Source organism: Dromiciops gliroides, chromosome 1 (assembly GCF_019393635.1).
Source record: "Dromiciops gliroides isolate mDroGli1 chromosome 1, mDroGli1.pri, whole genome shotgun sequence".
NCBI lineage: Eukaryota > Metazoa > Chordata > Mammalia > Microbiotheria > Microbiotheriidae > Dromiciops > Dromiciops gliroides.
The window spans coordinates 76,300,898-76,324,055 of NC_057861.1; the positions used below are offsets into that span (position 1 = coordinate 76,300,898).

Genomic DNA, 23,158 nt, shown 5'->3' on the forward strand with positions numbered 1-23,158 from the left:
CGGCCTCTACTTCTGGCAACCCAGTAACAGGGCCTACGTCGGGTTCTGGTAACAGGTTGCAATCGGTCAGTCCTTCGACTGGCCCCATAAGCAGCTCTCTTACGGGCCCCAGTTCCTCAGCAGTCACCGAAGACAATCCTCTCACAGGCTCCATGACAGGCTCGATGGCTGTCCTTCCAGTCAGCACGCTGTCCGGCTCACAGCCCGGCTCACAGCCCGGCTCTATGAATGTTCCCATGGCGGTGCCTCCAATCACTTCCTGGTCGAGCACATTAACGGGTTCTAGCAGTGGCCCTTCCGGCAGTTTGTTGCCTGCCCCTGTGGTCAACAACATGCTACTCATTGATCCCGCTGCACGTCAAAGCTCCTCCAGCATTGCAGGCTCAGCCAACGTTCCTGCTCCCTCTGCCTCGGTCCCCAAAGGTAACAGGTGTGTGGGGGGAGTGCCAGGGAAGAGTGATGAGATTGTTGGGGGTGGGGAGGCAGGAGCTAGGAGACAAGAAGTCATGGGAATGGATTGTTTCAGCACTGAAGTAACATGCCCTGTTTTCTGATCCCACTCCTTATTCTGACCTTATTCCTTGCCCCAATTATTATCACTGTTCTGACACTTCCCTAAATCCTACCTTCCTTTAATATTCTGCCTAACTCTATCTGCCTTCTCTGTGCTTACCAGTCATAATTTCCACTGATGGTAACAAGATAACAATGGGCTGGGAACCATCATCAGATGCGGAGCCTTTCAACATGGCCTTTGTGGGCCAGCCAGTCCACACTTCCACCCCCGCTGGTACCGTAACTATTGGGACACCCATCGCAACCTTCTTTGGACCCCCAGAAGCCCTGGCACAGTCCAAAACCGCTATTCCCACCATTTCTTCAGTTTTGACTAGTGTCCCCATAGCTGGTACTATTCCTACATCTGCCCTTCCAGTTGCTGTTGCTACCTCTGGTCCCCAACCTAGAGTAGCTGCCACCCCTTCTCACCAAGATGCTCTCACACCTTCCCCCTCAACTCTGAATGCCCCTATTCGCCAGGACAGCCCCAGTACCTCCACGCGTGGTAATGTCCAGCCTTCCCCCACAAGTACTTCTCTCGCTACACACCCTCCCCTTTCTCTTCCGCAACCCCCACCTTCTCCACCACCACGTTCTTCCGCCTCCTCTTCTTCTGCCAATAATGTCCGAGGGTCCCGTTCCTCTGAAGCTCCAAACAAGAGCTTCCTGGAGATGGAGAGGAAGATGGCCCACCGAAAGATCAGTAAACTCAACGAAATTCCCAGAGGTCAGTGTTCCACACCCCCCCCTCCCCGCTCATTTTCAAGGTGCACATGATATAGGCTCTCAATAAATCTGACTCTGTCTCTGTCTCTTCCGTCTCTGTGTCTCTGTGTCTCTGTCTCTGTCTCTGTCTCTCTCATAGATACATATATTTTACCATAAACTATTCCTTTTCCCCCAGTCTCCCCTAGAGACCCCACCTTTTGTACTTCTTGCACTTCATTAAACTTCTAACCCCTCTTTCTCTCCCTGTTAATCACTGGCCCTCTACCATTATTCCCTTATCCCGCCCCACCCCCACCCTAACCCTGTTTTGTCTGCTTTCTTCTGCTAACATTCTCTCTCCTTCTCTGGCTGTCTTACTCTTCTGATGTGGTCCTCTTCCTTTTCCTCAGACCCAAAGCAGCTGACATGGGAGCGTCTGGTTGGGGAGATAGCCTTCCAACTTGACCGTAGAATACTCTCCAATATCTTTCCTGAGAGAGTACGCCTCTACGGCTTCACAGTCTCCAACATCCCTGAGAAAATTATTCAGGTCTGACCACAACCTCATTCTTTGCTCTCCGACCCCACTGCCACCCTAGCTTTCACCGGTTCCTACCTCCCAGATTTTAGCTCCCTAGTTTCTTTCCCTAACCTGTCAGGTGGTAAAAGCCCCTGAGGAATGAACATTGTTCATGATGTTTGACCATTTCCTACAGAATGACAGCCTCAGAACTGGAAACAATCTGTATCTATGTAGTACTCTACAGCATCCCAATAAGTAGTCCACTTGGAGCACCACAGTGACCAAGGACCCAGAATAGTCAAAGATGATCAGTTCCACTTTGGGAGGTCTAATTGATAGGAAGTTTTCCCTTACATCAAGTCTAAATATGCCTCTCTACAACATCTGTCCCTGTCCTAAGTTCTGCCCCCTGTATTGAGTAAGGTAAAGCTAATCTCTCTTCTACATGACAGTCCTCCAAATAATTTGAAGAGGACTCATCTGGGTCCTCCTTAACTTTGTTTCCCTCTAAGATAATCATTTTCACTCCCAATGATCCTCTTAAGACTTGGTCTCCTATCTTTTCACCATCTTCATCACCCTTTTCTGGATGAACTCTAATTCATCAACAATCTTTGCAAAATGTGGCCCGGTGACCAAGTCCTATATTCTAGATATGCTTTGACTAAAGCAGAGGGCAACTGTACTCTCACCTCCCTAGTTCTGAATACTCTGCCTCTACTAATCTGACCTAAGATTGCATTCACTTTTTTAGCTGCCATATTCAATTGTTGACTAATATTGACTTTGCAATTGACTAACACCTCCATAACTTTTGTTAAATAAACTTTCAAGGCATGTATCCTCTATCATCTTACATTTGTTCAGCTGACCTTTGAATTTACATTGATCTTTATAAAATTTCACTTACTTAGAGGCAGCCCATTCTTTTAAACTGTTATGTCTTTTTTATATGCTAACTATATCTTCTAAACTGTTAGCTTCCCCTTCCATCTTTGTGTCACCTACAAATTTTAAAAGCATGACATTTATAATTTTACTCAAGTTATAGATAAAATATATTAATGGAGCCAAAATAGAGATTATTTGGACAGGGCCAAAATAAAGATTATTTGGCACTCCACTGTAGACCTCTGTACAGGCAGATATAGATCCATTAATAACTCTTTGAGTCCAGTAATTCAGCCAGTTCCACATTCATGTAATTATATTAGAATTCAAGCTACATCCCTCCATCTTTTCCATAGGAATATGAGGCTTTGTCAGATGACTTTCTAAAATCCATATACCTTGTCTATAGAATCCCTCTGAACTGCCAGTTTAGTGAATCTGTCAAAAAAAAAAAAGATTAGTTTTGCATATCTTGTTCTTGAAAAAAGTCGTGCTGGTGTTTAGCAATCACTACTTCCACTTTCTAAATACTCATCAACTGTCTTTAATAAAACTCTTGTAGGGCAGCTAGGTGGCGCAGTGGATAAAGCACCAGCCCTGGAGTCAGGAGGACCAGAGTTCAAATCCGGCCTCAGACACTTGACATTTACTAGCTGTGTGACCCTGGGCAAGTCACATAACCCCAATTGCCTCACCAAAAAAAAATTTAATAATAAATAAATAAATAAAACTCTTGTAGCAGGTGAACCCATATAGACTCCTGAACAAAGTGTGATATTCACTGTCGGCTCTGACAAGGCATGATGTCACCTTTTTGTGGGTATTCATTGCCTGCGGAAGTCCATGGCTACTTCATACACTTTAACTCTAAAACACCCCTAATGTAGAAGGAATGACTACTTACAAAGATAAGGACTCAGTTCCCTGGGGAGGAAGATATAATGCCAGTGGAGAGAGAGTAATGGAGGAGCTCCTGGACCATGCCAAGGGCTACTGAAACCTAAGGAGCAACTAGGCATAGAGCTATGACAAAGGAGCAAACCTGGATCTTGCCCTTGAGTAATACTGTGATACAAATATAATGTATACGGCCCTGGAGTCAGGAGTACCTGAGTTCAAATCCGGCCTCAGACACTTAACACTTACTAGCTGTGTGACCCTGGGCAAGTCACTTAACCCCAACTGCCTCACTAAAAAAAAAAAAAGTAATGTGTAGCTCCAGGAGAAGGGAATTGACTCTCTAGTGACCCCAGCTTCATTCTCTTCACTGGGGACCTCTACCCAGTATAGTGCATTGTAAGTCTATAGGACTGTATAGTTCTTAAACTGTGGGTCATGACCCCATATGGGGTCATATAACTGAATGTGGGGATCGTGAAAAATTTGGCAACAGTAAAAGATTATGTATAACTATTTTATATACATATATAAATGGGGTCATGTAAAAATTCCTTGGGCAAAAAGGGATTGCTAGTGGAAAAAGTTTAAGAAGCCTTGATCTATCCTACCTGGATTTATGTCATCTTCAAATCTAAAAAGAAAGTCAGCTGTACATCCAAGTCATTGATAAAATTATTTTTATTTTAAATTTTTATTGATATTTCTTGATTTTAAACATCACCTTCATTTATGAATATATTCTACTCTCCACCCCCTACTTAGTAAGTCATTCCTTGTAACAAAAAAGAAGAAAAAAGAAGCTCAGTCAAACTACTCAGGACCAACTGAGTCTAATAGCATACGCAACATTACATACCCATAGTCTTCCGTCTTTGCAAAAAAAAAAAAAAGGTAGAAAGGAACATTTTTTTAGGACCAAACTTGGTTATGATCATTTTAAAACATTCGGTGTTTGTTGTCATTGCTAGTGTTATTCCAGACATTGTATATAGTGTTTTCCTGGTTTGGTTGGCTTCATTGTGCATCAATTCATACATTTTCCCATCTTCAAATGTATTGTTCCTTATAACAGTTATACACAGTGAAATCCAAATTGATTAGATTGTTAAATAACATGAAGCCAACTAGAGATACCTAGGGAACCCCACTGGAGACCTGCCAGGCTAATACTGAAGCATTAACAACCCCTCTTTTAAATCCAGCCCAGGGAGTGACATGGCCACAGGTTGTGGCGTTGGAAGACGGGGAGGAACAGGTGTCAGAACAGTTAGGAGGCTCTTCTTGTAGGCTAGGCAAAAGGTAATGCCAGACTACACTAGAGTGGTGACCATATAAATGTGGTAAAGAGGATAGATATAAGAAATGTTGTAGAGATAGATTTGGAAGGACTTGGAAACTGATAGGTACAGGAATCAGGAAGGAAGCAGAGGTGGCCACCAGGTTACAGACCTTGGTAACTGGAAGGGCCATATTGCCCTCCACAGAGATTGCAAAGTTTGTACCAGTTTATTGGGGGTAAGATGATAAAACCTTTGTTGATCCTCCAACTCCTAGTACCTTTCCTCCCAATCTGTATGGTACTTATTGTGTGTATATTCCATATAAACTTACTTATATACACGTTGCATCCTTTAATAAACTCCTTGAGAGCAAAGGTGGTTTTACTTTCTCCTTGTGTCCCCCAGTATCTGGTACACAGTAGGTGCTTAATAAATACTTGTTTGATTTATTGAATTCGGTTTTGAAGCTCTTGGATTTAAGGTACTGATCTAACATCCCAACAGAGTCATCCAGAAGATAGAGATGCAGAATTAAAGCTTAGGAGAGAAGTTAGGGCAGGACATAGGAGTAGGGCTAGATTTGGCAGAGGCATCAAGGAGTGTGATAGAAAGTCAATCAAGGGAGACAGAGCCAAGATAGCAGAGGAAAGACATTAAACTCTCAGAGCTTCTGACACAATTACTCCAAAAACAGCCATAAGAAAATCAGTCAGGAAAAAAATTAAAATTACAATTTTTTTTTTTAAAGTCAATCAGGGGGCAGCTAGATGGCGCAGTGGATAGAGCACCGGCCCTGGAGTCAGGAATACCTGAGTTCAAATCCGGCCTCAGACACTTAACACTTACTAGCTGTGTGACCCTGGGCAAGTCACTTAACCCCATTTGCCTCACTGAAAAAAAAAAAGTCAATCAGGGGGCAGCTAGGTGGCACAGTGAATAGAGCACCTGCCCTGGAGTCAGGAGGACCTGAGTTCAAATCCAGCCTCAGACACTTAACACTTACTAGCTGTGTGACCCTGGGCAAGTCACTTAACCCCACTTGCCACACCAAAAAAAAAAAAAAGTCAATCAGGGAAAGTAAAAGGATTGTCATGCAGTAATGATGGTCCAGTTCAGCTTGGATAATATAGTTAGTTCTGTTTTGTGGTATAGTCTTGTTGCTACATAATTTCAGGAGTAACAGTGGAGAAGGGGTGATCCAACACTGATTGTTGGCAGAGAAGAAACAGTGGAAGGAAAAGGGAGAAAAAGATTCAAGGATAGAGGACATGCTTAGTTAACTGGTTAACTATATGATTAAGATTGAAGGGGGGAAAGGGAGACCAAACATGGGTACTGGACTAGGAGAACAGAACAGTATGGAGGGACTAGAAGTCACCAAGAAAACAAATAAGTTTAGGAGTAGGACAAAGGGAGATAATTAGAGGCAGCTAAGTAGTGTAGTGGATAGAACATTAGACCTGGAGTCATTAAGAACCCGGTTTAAATCCTTTTTTTTTTTTTTTTTTGGCAGGGCAATGAGGGTTAAGTGAGTAACTTGCCCAGGGTCACATAGCTAGTAAGTGTCAAGTGTCTGAGTCCGGATTTGAACTCAGGTCCTCCTGAATCCAGGGCTGGTGCTTTATTGAACCTGGTTTAAATCTTACCTCAGACACTAGCTATGCAACCATAGGCAGGTCTCCTAATTATTTTCTACTTCAGCTTCCTCATCTGTAAAATGGGGATAAATAGCAGTGACCTCCTAAGGTGGTTGTGAGTGTTCAATGAGATATTTGTAAAGTACTTTGCAAATCTTAAAAGTAAGGATAGCGTGCTGGGCTAGGATTCAGGAAGATCTGAGTTCAAATCCAGACTCAGACGCTTACAAGCTGTGTGACCATGGGTGAATTATTTATTCTCTGCTTGCCTCAGTCTCCTCAACTGTAAAACAGGACAACAACTCTAACTACCTTGCAGAGTTGTGATGATCAAACAAAATGTTTGTAAAGCACATGGCACACATTAGGTGCAATATAAATGCTTATTCCCTCTCTCTCTCCTCGTCATACCACAAAGCTTTATTTTTCAATAATAATAATAATCAGCTTGGTGTATAGGGTTTTCAAGGAGGAGTAGCACCTCTGGTGTGAAGGCTTGCTGACCCCTTTTCTGCTCATCTACCTTTGGTATCTATCTGCCACCCAACCTGTGGCTCCAAGAAGTTATAGCATGCCCAGCAGGTCATACCCTCGTAAAACCATCCCAGCAGATGGGCTAAACCAGGTTGAGGGTAACCTATAGGCCTCAGATCCATCTGTGACTTAGGCAGATGTCTGCCTCAAGCATGTGAAGAACTTACCCTGATGGAATGGGCGAATGAGAACAATTTGTTCCAATGGCCACAAAGGCAGATGAAGACGGCACTGTGGAATGCTTAGACCTTGGTCAGACACTGAAGACACCAAGACGATCCACTGTATCCGGGACCATCACCAGTAATCTTGACTTATGTCTTGCCTCTGCGCTTTGATGACTCTGGAAGAGAGAGTGAGACTGATGACTTTGTATATCTCTGCCTCATTTAAATCCAATTCATGAGCAAGTCAAGACTCACCATGTTGATGTCATTGGTCCTCTTAGAAAATGAAAGGTGAACAAGTGCTAGCTATTATTATTAATATTGTTGTTAGAAAAAACTGGGGGGAGGTGGTGAGCTATAAAATATGACCACCCTTATACCAAGTGGCTAAGTCAAAGTGAAAATGTTTTTTATTTTTTTTTTTTTTAGTGAGGCAATTGGTGTTAAGTGACTTGCCGAGGGTCACACAGCTACTAAGTGTTAAGTGTCTGAGGCCGGATTTGAACTCAGGTACTCCTGACTCCAGGGCTGGTGCTCTATCCACTGTACCACCTAGCTGCCCCACCAAAGTAGAAATGTAAACTATAGGAGTAGAAGAAGCTGATTAACTTGGGCAAAGGCCAGGAGGTCCAAAGAGACATCTACCTAAACTCCCTTAGGACTTAGGAAGGTGTCAAGGTAGAGAAGAAGTCTGTGAGTTAGGTTCTGAATTCCTTGGGAAATGAAGAGTAAACTAGAGGCTGACAAGTAACATCAAGTTGGAATTGGACAGAGTGATAATGGCAGGTGGGGTGAACCTAGAAGAAAGAGAGGTTGCTAAAAGGTTGTGGCAGAGGGAGGGTCTAGGAGAGTCAGTAAGGGAACCAGGAATATGCTGACTCCTCCTCTTGGCCCCATATGACAGGCAATATGAAAAAAGGTGTGACCAGTACTGAAGAGGATGTTAAAAGATGAAGTCTCCAGAAGAATCCAAATTTCCTTGAGTGACAGCTTAGATAGAGGAATATGAAAAGAAGAGTTTCTTGATGAAAGGGGATGTGTTAAAAATTAGGTGGAAGCTCCAAAAAACATAATAGAAGAAAATGGAAAATGGAAGAAAATAAGGGTTTGGATAGAAAAGAGATGAGGAAAAGTTGAAAGGGAATAGGATGGCCATTTGGGTAGATGGTAGCAATAAATAGTCCTGGGAATTAAAAGAATGGGAAATGGGACTTTACTAGCCTTAGGGCAAAAGATATACCAGTTGACTAGTCTATTCAAATGATTGGGCTCAGGTACCAGAGATGAAGGGCAGCTAGATGGAGCAGTAGATAGAGTGTTGGGCATGAAGTCAGGAAGGCTCCTTTTCCTGGGTTCAAATATGACCTCAGACATTTACAAGCTATATGACCCCAGGCAAATCACTTAACCCTGTTTGCCTCATTTTCCTCATCTGTAAAATGGGGTGGAGAAGGAAATGGTAAATTACTCTAGTATCTTTGCCAAGAAAACCTTAATGGGGGTCACAAATAATCATACACAACTGAGTAACACAGGAGATGAACGGCATTCGTGGCCTGAAAGGTCTTGTGGTAAAGGAGACTATCAACTCTGGGTAATCCTCAGAAAGGACATCCAATAAATATGTTCCTATAGCTGTAGGAGGGTTTTTTGTTTCTTCAGAAATCATGGTGTTCAGGGGCAGCTAGGTGGCGCAGTGGATAAAGCACTAGCCCCGGATTCAGGAGGACCTGAGTTCAAATTTGGCCTCAGACACTTGACATTTACTAGCTGTGTGACCTTGGGCAAGTCACTTAACCCTCATTGCCCCGCAAAAAAAGAAAGAATGAATGAATGAAAAAATCATTGTGTTCTACAATTTGTAGTTCTACAGCATCACCAAGAGAATAGTGTGTTAAAGAGATGGACTTTTGTGGAAATTAGCTCTTTGAGATCATTGAAATTACTGTGAGGTTTCTTATCCAGTATGATTTTCTCCACTTACTCAAATCTGGAAGTAGAACCTGTCAGAGAGACAGAGAGACATACAGACATATATACATACACAGACAAATAGATAAGTCCATTCAGCTACTTGTTATAGCCTGAGCATTATCTGTCAATGTGACTCTTTAGATCAATCTCTTTGACATTGTCCTGGATTTCACTGAGTAGGCTTTGTAGTAAGCTGGGATTTAAAGTAATTAGCAATAATAACTTGCACTTATATAACTCTTTGTCATCTGTGAATAGTAATATTGTATAGCCTTACCATGAATAGGGAATCTTTTTTGTTTTGACTCTGTGCAGGACATCTTCTATGCCACTGGAGAATATTTTAGGTGAGCATGTCTCCTCACTTTATAGCTGATTTGGTGTCAATACTCAGTGATATGTAGGATAAAGATTTCTCTATAATTAAATCTGTTGTTGAATCTTGTTTAATTTGTATGTTTGCTTGCGAGAGCCTCCAAATTGTATTTTGTTCTATGGAATCAAATGTTTGTTGAGGTCTTTTTTTAAAAAAAAGAATTCCTAAGCATTAGACATGACAGAACCTAATTTTCTATGCCTATCAGTCAATTGTAAAGGAAAAAAATGTAATTGAAGAGAGGAAGGATGCATAGTATTTTAGGGGAACCCTGGTTTGGGAGAGACACATTTTTAATTCTTTAAGAAAAATGGCAAGATCAGACAACCCAAAATTCTACAAGAAATTAGCTCCAATTGTTGGAAATACTCTAGAATAAAATTCTCATGACACAAATACCAACAAATATGAAGGAGGAAGTAGAGAGCCTCCTGATATGAATTATAAAGAACTGATTAACCTGCTTAGATTTTTAAAAGAAATGAATTGAAAATGAAAGCAAGGCAGATACTGATTCATATAAAAGAGTGGCATAATCCTATAAGAATCATAATCCTATAAGAATAGTGTCAGGATCAATAATGCTCTGAATGAACTGAGGCTACCATTGAATGTTAGCCATAACCAAGAGGTAAATTTAGAGTCAGAGGACCTGAGTTTCAGACTTTCTTCTTTTTATTATCTATGTGGCCTTTGGTCAAATCACTCAAATTCATTGAACCTCAGTTTCCCCATCTCTAAAATGAGGAAATTAAACTATATGTCTTCTAAGGGCTCTTCCAACTCTAAATGTATGTTCCTATGTTTCTAGGTTATTAGGACCTGATGAACTACAAATTCCAGGGTCCTGAAAGAACTGACAGATGATAATAAATAAATAGATAGATAGATGATAAATAGATATAGATGACAGATAGATAGATAGATAGATAGATAGATAGATAGATAGATAGATAGATAGATAGATAGATAGATAGATAGATAGATAGATAGATAGATAGATGATAGTGTGGTAAAAATTATTGGAGTTTAGCTGACTCATTTGGGAGGAGCCACACCTGGCCCACCCTGAAGTTACATATGCTACTGAGGTCAGAAGGAGAAACCTCTCCATAGGCAGTTTTTGAAGGACCTCCCCTTTTGGGGGAAGGAAGATGGAATGCTCTCTGAGGGGAGGAGGAGTCACTTCCCGAATGCTGTTCTCTCTCTCTCTCCTCTGCTTTTCCGGTGGCGCAAGGAACTAGCAGGCTGGGAATTGTATAGACTTAGGTTAGAGTTAGGAGAATTTATTTGTATTTCTTTTTCCCTACTTCCTTATCTTTGATTTTTATTAATTTCACCTTTATTGTTAAATTAACTCCCAAGTAATAAAATCTGTTCCTTTTGTGGAAAAGAAGCTGTGAGGCTCCTTTCTTATTGGCCTGGGAGAAATATCTAAAAGGGCAGTTCGGAGGGGAGGGAGCTTTGAACCTAGAGGTCCCTCATTATTTCTGGGACCCCAATATTTCAGTGAGTCACCCAATTAACTTTCTATATATTAAATTTGTTCCCCACAGTTGATAAATGAATGTACAAATAAATAAATAAATAGCAGTAATAATAATAATAAATAGCTAATATTTATATGGTGCTTACCATGTGCCAGGCACTGTGCTAAGTGCTTTACAATTATTATATCATTTGAACCTCACAACAACCCTGAAAGATAGACCCATTTTATAGATGAGGAAACTAATGCAATTAGAGGTTAAGTGAATTGCCCAGGGTCACATAATAAGTATCTGACCTTGGATTTGAACTCAGGTCTTTCTGACTCCAAGCCCAGTGTGCCACCTAGCTGCCTCAAAGATAAGATCCCTGAGTCACTGTAATAATGGCTAAAAGGTGGTTTAAATGTCATGGTGAATGAGAGGTCAGCACAAGACTGGAAAATGCCAAATGTTTTCCCCATTTTCCTTTCTTCCCCGCCCCCATTTCTCATTTCCTTTAAAGCATATTTTTATTGATGTCTAATATCTTTACATCATAGTCGGTTCCTGACTCCCCAATACAGACTAAAGCTCCCTTTATGACAAAGAAAACAATTAAACAAAATATCCAATATGGAGACCATGTCTAACAATATATATACTCATACTATATATATCCTCATAGTCTACCACTTCTCTTCCATGAGAAAAGAGGGTATGTTTTCATTGCCTGTTATCTAGGAACTTCCTTGGTTTTTCCATTACTCAGAGTTCAACTTTCTTTTAGTGATTTTTTTTTTCATTTACAACATTGTCATATATATTGTTTTCTTGGTTGTTTACTTTCTCTGTATCAGTTCATATAAGTTTCCCCATATTTCTCTGATTTCTTCATTCATTTCTTACTTCACAATAACATTCCATTACAATCATTTTTATCCATTCCCCATTCAATGCATACCCACTTTGTTCCCCGTCCCTATTTTCAAAAAAAAAAGTGAAAAGTATAGATTCTTCAAACTACAGGCCAACAAACTTGACTTTAATTTCTGTCAACAAGTCTAGACCATTCTTTAAAAAATAGTCTGAGTTTTTAAAAAGTGAAGAATTATCACTAAGAGCCAGCATTCTTTCCAAGAAAAGGTCATATTAAACTCACCCAGTTTCCTAATCTGACAAGTCTAGTAGGTAGGTCATATTAATGTCATAGATATAGTATTCTTGGTTTTCAATGACAGTCTTTGTTGAGATCCTTGTGAACAAGATAGAGGGGGGCTGAATTATTATAGTATGAAACTAATTAAGATTAGTCCCATCAAATTTTAGTCCTGATAATGGAATAAAATCAGACACCAATAGGTCATTCAGCAACCAACAAAAGGTTTGTTTAACTATAGCATAGAAAGGATATTCAACAAGGATAAAGTACTCATCTTGGATAGAAATTGTCCTACCTTGTTTCCATATAGAAGCATATTTGGTCAATAGGGCAGAAAGTGGTGACTTGAGCAACTTTGGATCTCCATCCAGGAAGTATGAAGGGCCTTGATTCTATATGGACACAACTTTTTTATGCCCTTAAGTGAAGAGGAAACTATATCAGCATGGCCTAAGGTCACCAGAAAGCAACTCCCTGGGCCAATAACATCTGAGGGAAATTTCCTTGGCTTTTATTACAAGAACCAATTCAAGATTAGTGCATTGTTAGAGGAGTTGTGAATCAGTACAATCATTTTAGAAAGCAATTTAGAATTATGCAAATAAAGTGACTAAAATGTTCATATTCTTTGACCAGGAGATTCCATTAGTAGGCTTATACCCCAGGGAGGCCATCGATATGAAGAAGTAATTTTATATATAAAAAATTTGTTGCAAACTATCTCTCCATATAACTGGAAAATAATAAAATACTTTTATAGAAAATAATCATAATAATAATTTTTAAAAGGTTAATCAATTCTCTCTCTAGAAGTGGATAGCAATTTTCATCATGAGTCCTTCCAAATTGTCTTGGATCATTGTATTGATCAGAGTAGCTAAGTCTTTCACAGTTGGTCATCATTTCAATTTTGCAGTTATTACATACAATTATCTCCTGGTTCTGCTCATTTCATTTTGCATCAGTTCATATAGGTCTTCCCAGGACTTTTCTGAAGTTGTCCTGCTCATCATTTCTTATAGTACAATAGTGTTCCATAATCACAAAACACAACTTGGTAAGCCATTCTTCTAACTGATGAGCATCCCCTCAATATCCAATTGTTTGAAGTCACAAAAAGATCTGCTATATACATTTTTGTACCTATAAGTTCTTTTCCTTTTTCAAACAATATCTTTGGGACACAGACCTACTAATGGTATTGCTAGGTTAAAGGGTATACATAGTTTGATAGCCCTTTGAACATAGCTCCACAGTTTTTCCATTATAGCTGGACCTGTCCATAACTCCACCAACAATTCATTAATGTACCTTTTTTCCCTTATTCCCTCTAGCATCTGTTATTCCTGATAGATATGTAGTGTGGTACCTGAGTTGTTTTAATTTGCCTTTCTCTAAGCAATAGTGATAGCTTTGCTTTTTTCTTTTGAAAACTGCCTGTTCATGTCCCTTGATCATTTGCCAATTGGGGGATGACTCATATTCTTATAAAATTGACTCAGTTCTCTATATATTTGAGAAATGAGACCTTTATCAGAGATACTTGCTGTAAAAAATTTTTTTCTAGCTTTCTGCTTTCCTTCTTATCTTGGTTGCATTGGTTTTGTTTGTACAAACTTTTTAATATATTGAAAATTATCCACTTTACATCTCATGATACCCTATCTCTTGTTTCATGCTAAATTCCTCCTTTATCTAAAGATCTGACAGATAAACTATTCCATACTCCCCTAATTTGCTTTTGGTATCACCCTTTATGTCTAAATCATGTACTCCTTTTGACCTTAGCTTGGTATATGGTGTGAATGTTGGTCTATACCTAGTTTCTGTCACGCACAGTTGCTTTTTTGTAGTTAAGCCAATAATTTTATTTTTCCATTCTTTTAGAATCTCTTTTAAATATCTTGAAAAATGAATCCCCTGATGACTTTAAAATTGTCTTAACTGTCTGTACATAATGTATTTGGTCAATGTCACTTGTTCCCCCCCACACTTTATCTTCATAAGTGCCAATTGCTATATCCTCACAAAATACTGGAATAGTAGATATTCAATGACCTAAAGGTGCCCTTTAGGCACCTTTTTAAAAGTATAGAAACTGGAGACAAGCTCAGCTGTAAGCCATGATTCAGATAAAACAGACTTAGTCAAATATGATCTTGTTATTTTCATCCCTGCTTTCTCTACCCTGGTACTAGCTTTGTGGGATTACTAGCAACCAAACTACAAACCCTAACCATGAGAAACACCCTTAAACACAGTCTTACACACTATGATTAGGGTACAGGGAAAAGAAGCTCAAAGTCCAGTGCTGTGGTATACCATTGCTCCTTCTTATACTCATTCACCAACTGCTCTCACACTTAAACACTCAGGTTATCACAATGACTAACTCCTATGAGCACTTTACACATCCAGGCTGAATCAACATCTACTCCTTTTCTATGTCTGATAGTAATTATATCTTGATGTCCCTAAGGACTGCCTACCCTCATAGAAATTGCAATCAGTCACTCACCTCCTGGGCCATCTCTTCACATAAGAGTCGTGGAGGAAATCTTACTATGTGAAAGGCAGCGTATGAAATCTGTTGCCCCTCTTAGTCCTCTGGGGTCCATCTTTTAATAGTAGAGTTCATGTGGTAAATTGATTACCACCACTCCCCTCTACTAAGGGACTTGGTGGAAGAACCACAGGATATCACAGTTGGAAAGGACCCCAGAGACTGTCTAGTCCAACCCATTCCTGAAGTAGGGTTCCTTCTGCCTTTTAGGGCAGCCAATTCTACTATGAGAGAGCATTAGTTGTAAGAGAAGTTTTTCCTTATATCAAGCCCAAATATTCCTTTTTGCAACTTCTACTCATAGTTCATAAAGAAATCCATCCTTCCCTTACTAACTTGTGAACCTGGGCAAGTTACTTAATCCTCATTGCCTAACCAAAAAAAAAGAAAAAGAAAAAGAAATCCATCCTTCTGAGGCCAAGCAGAGCAAGGATCATTTTGTGTCTTTGTCTAGTTTAGGGGGCAGCTAGGTGGCACAGTAGAGTCATAAGAACCTAAGTTCAAATCCAGCTTCATATGTTTACTAGGTATGTGACCCTGGGCAAGTCACTTAACCCTCTTTGCCTCAGTTTCCTCATCTGTAAAATGAGCTGAAGAAGAAAATGGCAAACCACTCCAGTATGTCTGCCAAGAAAACCCCAAATGGGGTCACAAAGATTCAAACACAACTGAAACAATTCAACAACAACTAGTTCAGGAATTACTGCTAACAACAAAAATCCATGTGCCGGCAACCTTGTGATGGGATGGTGCTCTGACAACAGACCAGGGGTCACTTTGCCCTTATCTATAGCATTTCCAGTTTGGTAGACTTTGCTAGAATGTTTACTTCAAGAATCAAGTGGCACTTCCACAGCAGTCTGAGTCATCACAGTAAGATTTTTATGACTTCACATCTGAGTCAAACATGCCAATGTAAGCTTTATATGACATTGAGGTATCTCCATGTATGACAACAATTTTTTTTTACTAGCCATCACAAAATGGATGGAACATTTCTTGACTAAAAAGAAGTACACTAAATTCATAACAAAGTCTGTTTTTAGTTTGGCTTCTACATAATATAATTTAGGATCATAAAGTTAGATCTGGAAGGGTCCTTAGAGGTCATTTTGTCCAGGAACTTTATTCTGTAATTGAGGCAGTGGAGGCCAAAGAAATTGAGTAACTTGTCCAAGGTCACACAGTAAGTGTTAGAACCAACATTCCAACCCAAACCCTTTGACTCTAGATTCTGAGCTCTTCGCAGGACTCTGCGCCTATAATCTCTGTATGAAATCACAGAATCTGATCTAGGTATCGACTGTGCTGTAGGGTTTTTTGTTTGTTTGTTTGTTTGTTTTTTGTGGGGCAATGGGGGTTAAGTGACTTGCCCAGGGTCACACAGCTAGTATGTGTCAAGTGTCTGAGGCCGGATTTGAACTCAGGTACTCCTGAATCCAGGGCCAGTGCTTTATCCACTGCGCCACCTAGCTGCCCCCCTGTGCTGTAGGTTTTTAATGGCACTGATGGTCTATGGTCAACAACACATGTCTTATAATAATACTATTTGGTTTGGGCATTTACAACTATTGGAGAGTACCAGGGGCTTACATTTGGAGGAAATTCATTTCAGCTCTAGCTCCATATTCACCAAATTTTCCATTTTCTTGAAATAGAGGTGTTCAGGTTGAGGTGTTCTGGTGTTTCTAGCTCACATTTAAGTTTATTTTGCCAATTTTTCTCGAAAAATTGAAACTGGCGGGCAGCTAGGTAGTGCAGTGGATAAAGCACAGGCCCTGGATTCAGGAGGACTTGAGTTCAAATCCAGCCTCAGACACTTGATACTTACTAGCTGTGTGACCCTGGGCAAGTCACTTAACCCCCACTGCCCTGAAAAAAAACCAAACATAGGAGCAAACAAAAAATTGAAACAGGATTTGAAAAGGGACCTCAGAGGCCATCATTCACTCCTTTTTCAGATAAGGAAACTAAAATTAGGCAAGGTTAAGTTATTTTCCTCAGGTCACATAAGTAATAGTGTCAAAGATAAGATTTGGATCCAGCTCCTCTAACTCCAGGGCAGTTATATGGCACAGAGGAGAAAGTACCAGGTCTGGAGTCATGAAGACCTGAGTTCAAATCTGGCCTCAAACACATACAGCTATGTGATCCTAAGCAAGTCCCTTAACCCTGTTTATTTCAGTTTCCTCATTTGTAAAATGAACTGGAGAAGGAAATGGCAAACCACTCCATTATCTCTGCCAAGAAAGTCCCAAAAGGGGTCATGAAGAGTTTAACATGACTGAAAGTACCGAACAACAATGACAACCTTTAATTCCCAAGTCTCAGTCCTTTTTCCAGTGTAATACTGCTTCAATATTGGATAACCTTTGGATGAAGATCAATAGAAAAACAAAAGCACTATTGTGATGAAAATATAGCACAGATCCTCTGGTCAAAAGGAAGAGAACACAGACCTCAAATTGAAGGAATAATATAATGGATATAGTGGATTTTGCTTATCCAGACATTTGCATCTGGTAGAGATTTCTTTCTGCCAACAACAAAGTAGCTGGTAAATTCTCGGCTTGCCTTATTCATAATGTCATTTTTCTAAAGGTGAAGGAAATAATGAAAGGTGTTACAATTCTATACCTGATTCTCATCAACAAGGGAATGCAGGTTACTGAAGCAGAAATTGTGAAAAATCTTAGGAGGAAATGATAACTCCATCTTAAGGCTTGTGATAGAAAAGAATTTTTTTAAAAGAATCTGGTTCAAGTTGCATAATAAATTTTAGGAGAGCTGTTTCGAATATGTCAGAGAAAAGATAGATGGGACACCAAGGCATAAAACTCTATAGGTGAGGTTAATCTAAGGGGGAACTCTAAAGTTAATTCTCAAGAATGAATTGTTGGAGACCCAAGAGTCAAATAATCATGAGGGTGATATCTTCATGTCTTGACTTGCAAGTCAATTGGACTTGTCCAAGGGCGCAGCTAGTTAGGTGGTACAATAGATACAGCACTGGCCCTGAAGTTGGGAGGACCTGAGTTCAAATTCAGCCTCAGACACTTGACACTTACTAGCTGTATGACCCTGGGCAAGTCATTTAACCCTCGTTGCCCCACAAAAAAAAAAAAAAAAAAAAAGGAATCCTGTGATCTTAGGGGCAGCTAGGTGGCGCAATGGATAGAGCACCTGCCCTGGAATCAGGAGGACCTGAGTTCAAATCCTACCTCAGACATTTGACACTAGCTGTGTGACCCTGGGCAAATCACTTAACCTCAATTGCCTTAAACATCCCAGGCCATCTTCAGTCATCCTGATATATATCTTGCCACTAGACCCAGATGGCTCTGGAGGAGAGAGTGAGGTTGGTGACCTTGCACAGCCCTCCCTCACTTAAATCCAATTCAATGCAAGTCAAAACACCACCTGATGTCGTGGTCCTCTTCTAGAACAAAGGACAAACAACAATTGGATTTAAGTGAGGCGGCCTCACTCTCTCCTCTAGAGGCATTAAAGTCTAACAGCAAGACAAAAGTGAAGATGCCTGGAAATGGACCAGGATGCAGTGGGTGACCTTGCCCTTTTTAAACTAAGGTCTTACCCAGGTCTCTGAGGCAATGCCCATTCAGTGATTAAGGACTATGTAAGAATTGAGACCAAAAAAAAAAATGGTCCACCATCACAAAAGAATCAATCTGGCCAGAACAGAAAATAATTGCTATTTACACTCACTCTGAGCCATCAAAACCCAAAAAATGAGCAAGAGAAGTTTGGGCTGGCCATTCAGTGAAAGGCAGAGTAATTTGGGTTTAAAGGCATAGTCAAATAGTTCCATTTAAATCACAATGGGCTTTTTCAAAGTCTTTTTTCTAGAGCTATACTTTAAGAAATCATAAATATGAGAGAGAAGCTTGAAACCTAGATATTCCTTGCTCCAAGTCCCACAGTCTATCAGCTCTGCCATACTGCTATTCTGAATTCAAGTAGCACCATTTTCCAGTGGATATTTTACCTTTTGTTCAAGAAAAATGTGGTAGAAATTAGTCCCAAGAAGACTTGAAGCTCTTGATTTGTTTGGGGGCTATCACAGAATGAATAATGGCTAATATTTATATATGACTTTAAGGTTTGTAAAGTTATTTCATTTTATCCTCACAAAAACCCTACAAGGTCATTGCTATTATTTTCTTCATTTTCTGAGAAAAACAGAGTCAAAGAAATGAAGTGACTTGACCAAAGCCACAAAGCAGAAGCATCAGGGCCAGGATTTGAATCCCAGTTTCCCAAATCCAAATCCAGTACTTTTTCCACTAACTTAAACCAAAGAGAGCCATCATAGGACATTTCCATCATTTCTGTATTTTCTCCTTTGATGTATAGGACACCTGAGTCTTCATTTGTATAGCATGATCTGTTTTAAACTTTCTGTTGGCTTGTGAAACACACTCACAATTCACCAGTCATAAGTGCAGCCAATTTTAATTTGACGAAAATTTATTAAATTCTTACTATAAGATCTTTGGAGGTACAAGACAAAATAGTCCCTGTCCTTAAGGACCTTACACTCTACTGCCCAGAGCCTTCGATGTGAATCAACATGTCTGTAGCTGGAGGACTTAGGAGAATATCAGCTCGATTTGATAAGTCTCTTCTTTACCATCCCTAATTTATCACCAATTGATGATATAACAAGGTACAGATTTTTGTTCAAAGAGTGAGCACTTCCCATGGAGTTGGACAGATGCCCAAAACACCTCTTGCTGAAAGAAGCCCTTTGATTGGCCACTGGCAACTAGAACTGCATCAAAGATGATTTGCAATTTAGAGGGGAGACTGACTCTTATCAAAGGAACCTTTCCCCTTTCCCCTCCTCCTTCTTACCTTGGAGGTAAGGTAGTTTCTCCCCTCTTGGTTCTTTCCTGCAAAATGGGGGAAACAGGGCAAAGTCTTTGCAGCCTCGGGTGCTCACCATTCCTGGCACTTGGTCATCACTCTGCAGCCTCTACATAATATAAATAGAGCCTAGAAGTTTCTATGGCTCTGCTGACCCAACTTGCAGCTTGCCCAGTAGCCTACTTATCTGGCTCCTTCATATCTGTATTCTTGCTCGTCTCCATGACTAGAGTCCCACTGCTCCTTTGCTATGTGAATTGGCTTCTACTTCCATCACCTAGATATCTGTTACCTCCCTATCAAAATCACCCTGTTTTATAGGCTTTCCTCAGACAAGGTGTCTCCTGTCCATATGTTAAAATTATATAAGATTCCTTGATAAATAGAATGATAAGAATAACATCATTTAATAATTCCCTGATTATCAGCATCAAGTGGATCATAAAACAGGGAGACATGCCATCAGAGGTGTTTGTTAGTATCCTGGGGGATGCCCTTTTTAGGGTCCAAATGGAAGATGAGTGGTAAAAATCCCCCAGATGCTCCTATTTGAAGATAACATACCAATTGCATCAAACCCCAAAATATTGGTGAGATCAGCATCCAACAGAGAGATCTAGTAATCTGTACAGAAAAAACAAGTGAATAATTAAAGTATACTATGCTGTCTTGATTGTGCTATTCATAAATAAACCCATTGATTTGGTCCATTCACACTTATATTTCAAAGGACTTGACTGTATTTGGGAAATTGTATAGTGCTTTAAAATGATTCCAAGTTATTCCTTGTCACAAAAATCCATCTTTTTGAAACCAGAATCCTACCCACAATGTTGTGTGGCTAAGAATCATGGAATGCCATGATTCTCCATAGAATCAAAATTGTAGGTAACTCAAAGGGTAGTAGACAAGACTCACTGAGGGTGGAAGTAGAGTTCAGTATATAGAAATTATGATTTTTATACAGTAAATGTCATGAAGAACCACAGGGAAATATAAAAAGATTTTTTTAAAAGGTGGGCTAGTCTTGTAAATTGGTATACAAATGTATGAACAACCCCCATGCTGCACCAGAACCCACACAGTTGTTTAAGGATCTAGAAAGCCAGTAGTGCACTGGATAGATCTCTAGTGGATTTATGGGAGAATGTGAAATGAGCAAGAGAAAGAACATGAATAATCAAGAGAAAGAATAACTGCATTGCATTCTGTACCAATGGATGGAATACCTACCTCAGTAAAGATAACAGATCCTTTCACAAATTCTAAATGTGTTAAAAAATGAATTCCTGTCCAATTCATCTTATCTTAATTGATTTTCTGTACATTGTTTCTCTAACGTTACAGAAGGGTTTTGGGTTGCTGGTGTATTCCTTTATGGAAAAAAGTGGATCTGTCAGTCAGAATATGTAGTCATCTGTTGAATATTAAATATAGTTTTTGTACCCATCCTCCTACAAGATAATAAACAGGTCAGAGACATCAATAATATCTCCTACAATTTGTTCACCCAGATCAGAAAAGTCTATTTCTGCCTCTCTTACCAGAAGTAGGTACCTCACAGAAACCAGATCAGAGAATGGATAGGAAAAATATAATATCAATTTAATATTTTGTCCCAAGAAGAAATATAACACATCATCATGTGGAGACTCCCCTCCTAAGAGTGAAGCTTCTGAAGGTATATATGGTTTTAGTCCACTGATTACAGGGTGTTATCAGTTTCGATAGTATGATACAGAAGCAAAAAACATTATAACAATTTCAGTTATAACAAGTATGGAGGAAACATAGAAGCATGATGATAAAATTACAGGATTCCAAAAAAGGGTTTGGTAAGGATGAGGACGCCCAGATGTTATCATAAGATAGGGACTTACTATCCTGAGGGAAAAGAAGTCACTAGGTTGGGTCTTTTATCTGCTAGCTATCTGGGTTCAGTTTGGAGTTCAGTTGAAGGACATTTTGCTCCTATTAACTCAGGGTTTCATAAAAAATACTTTTGGATAATAAGGTACCTCCATCAAATCCAGGTGATTCATATATTCATGTTAACATTCCCTTAATGTCTTAAATAGCAAGTTCCAATAATCAATACTAAAAGTGAACTTACTAGGGGCAGCTAGGTGGTGCAGTGGATAAAGCACCGGCCCTGGAGTCAGGAGGACCTGAGTTCAAATCCGGCCCCAGACACTTGACACTTACTAGCTGTGTGACCCTGGGCAAGTCACTTAACCCCCATTGCCCTGCCAAACAAAAAAGTGAACTTACTTCTCAAGGATCACATACCCTATGTAGCAAGCATTAACTATGCTTATGCCCATGTTAAATTGATGCTTTTCATCCCTGAGTTAACACTACACAAATGAATCTGCCTTGAGAGGCTTAATAACAGGCAATGGTTGAAATGAGTATAAACACATCCTATGGCAATGCAGATCTTACAGGTCTGTGTCTTAGGATGTATGTAAGGGCAATGTGGTTTAGTAGAAAGAATGCTGGGGTGGGAATCAGATGATTTACATTTGAATCTTGGCTCTGGGTAACTCTAATCAAGTCACTTAAGCTTCAGTTTCCTTAAAAAAGGGGGCAGCTAGGTGGCGCAGTGGATAAAGCACTGACCCTGGATTCAGCAGTACCTGAGTTCAAATCCAGCCTCAGACACTTGACACTTACTAGTTGTGTAACCCTTTGCCCCGCAAAAAAAAAGGGGGGGATAATAGTGCTTGAAATATCTATCTCCAAGATCTATAAGAAAGGTGTTTTGTAATCTTTAAAATGGTATATGAATGAGTTTTGGTAATCTTGTTAGGCTGATAATTTCTTTTAACCACTACTGGGCTAAGGTCAAGTCAATTCTATACCCCACCAAAGCCAAGATCCCAGGGCTGGAAGACTACCTTGGTACCTCAATCTACCTGTTCACCTAGTTGGAATGCTCATTTCCCCAAATCTGTATAAAGCACATCTATAGTTTTCTATAAGTCTGCCTGTTCTCCTAGAAGTCCCCTTAGTTCTATTTGCATAACAAAATTGATTTCCAGGATTTTTATTTGTTCTAAGGTACTACTACTTGCCCAACTGAAAGACCACCTAAATTGTCACTACACCTAATGCAAGTTCCCACATGAAAATGCCTACTGTGCCCTGCTTACATCCAGGAATCTAGTATCATCTCTATTCATTTTGGGGTTTCTCCAAAAACTTTTTATGTCATTAAAAAATTATTATTCTGCACAGCTAGATGGCGCAGTGGATAAAGCACCGCCCCTGGATTCAGGAGTACCTGAGTTCAAATCCAGCCTCAGACACTTAACACTTACTAGCTGTGTGACCCTGGGCAAGTCACTTAACCCCAATTGCCTCACCAAAAAAAAAAAAAAAAAGAAAAGAAAGTTATTATTCTAGGGGGCAGCTAGAATAGCTTGACAGCTAGTAAGTGCTGGGTCAAAGCATATGCACAGTTTTATAGACTTTTGGACATGGTTCCAAACTGTTCTCCAGAATAGCTGGATCAGTTCACAATTCCACC

At 39.9% G+C, this 23,158-nt stretch overlaps 1 protein-coding gene across 1 annotated transcript in view; it reads left to right on the forward strand.

Annotated features, from left to right (window-relative positions):
* Positions 1 to 236: 236 nt before the first annotated feature.
* SPATC1 (spermatogenesis and centriole associated 1) overlaps positions 237 to 23,158 on the forward strand; it is a 30,418-nt gene continuing 7,496 nt past the window's right edge. Inside the window, exons 1-3 of the mRNA XM_043991145.1 lie at positions 237 to 423; positions 677 to 1,285; positions 1,677 to 1,816. Coding sequence (XP_043847080.1) covers positions 237 to 423; positions 677 to 1,285; positions 1,677 to 1,816 — 936 coding nt within the window. The remainder of the gene's footprint in view (positions 424 to 676; positions 1,286 to 1,676; positions 1,817 to 23,158) is intronic.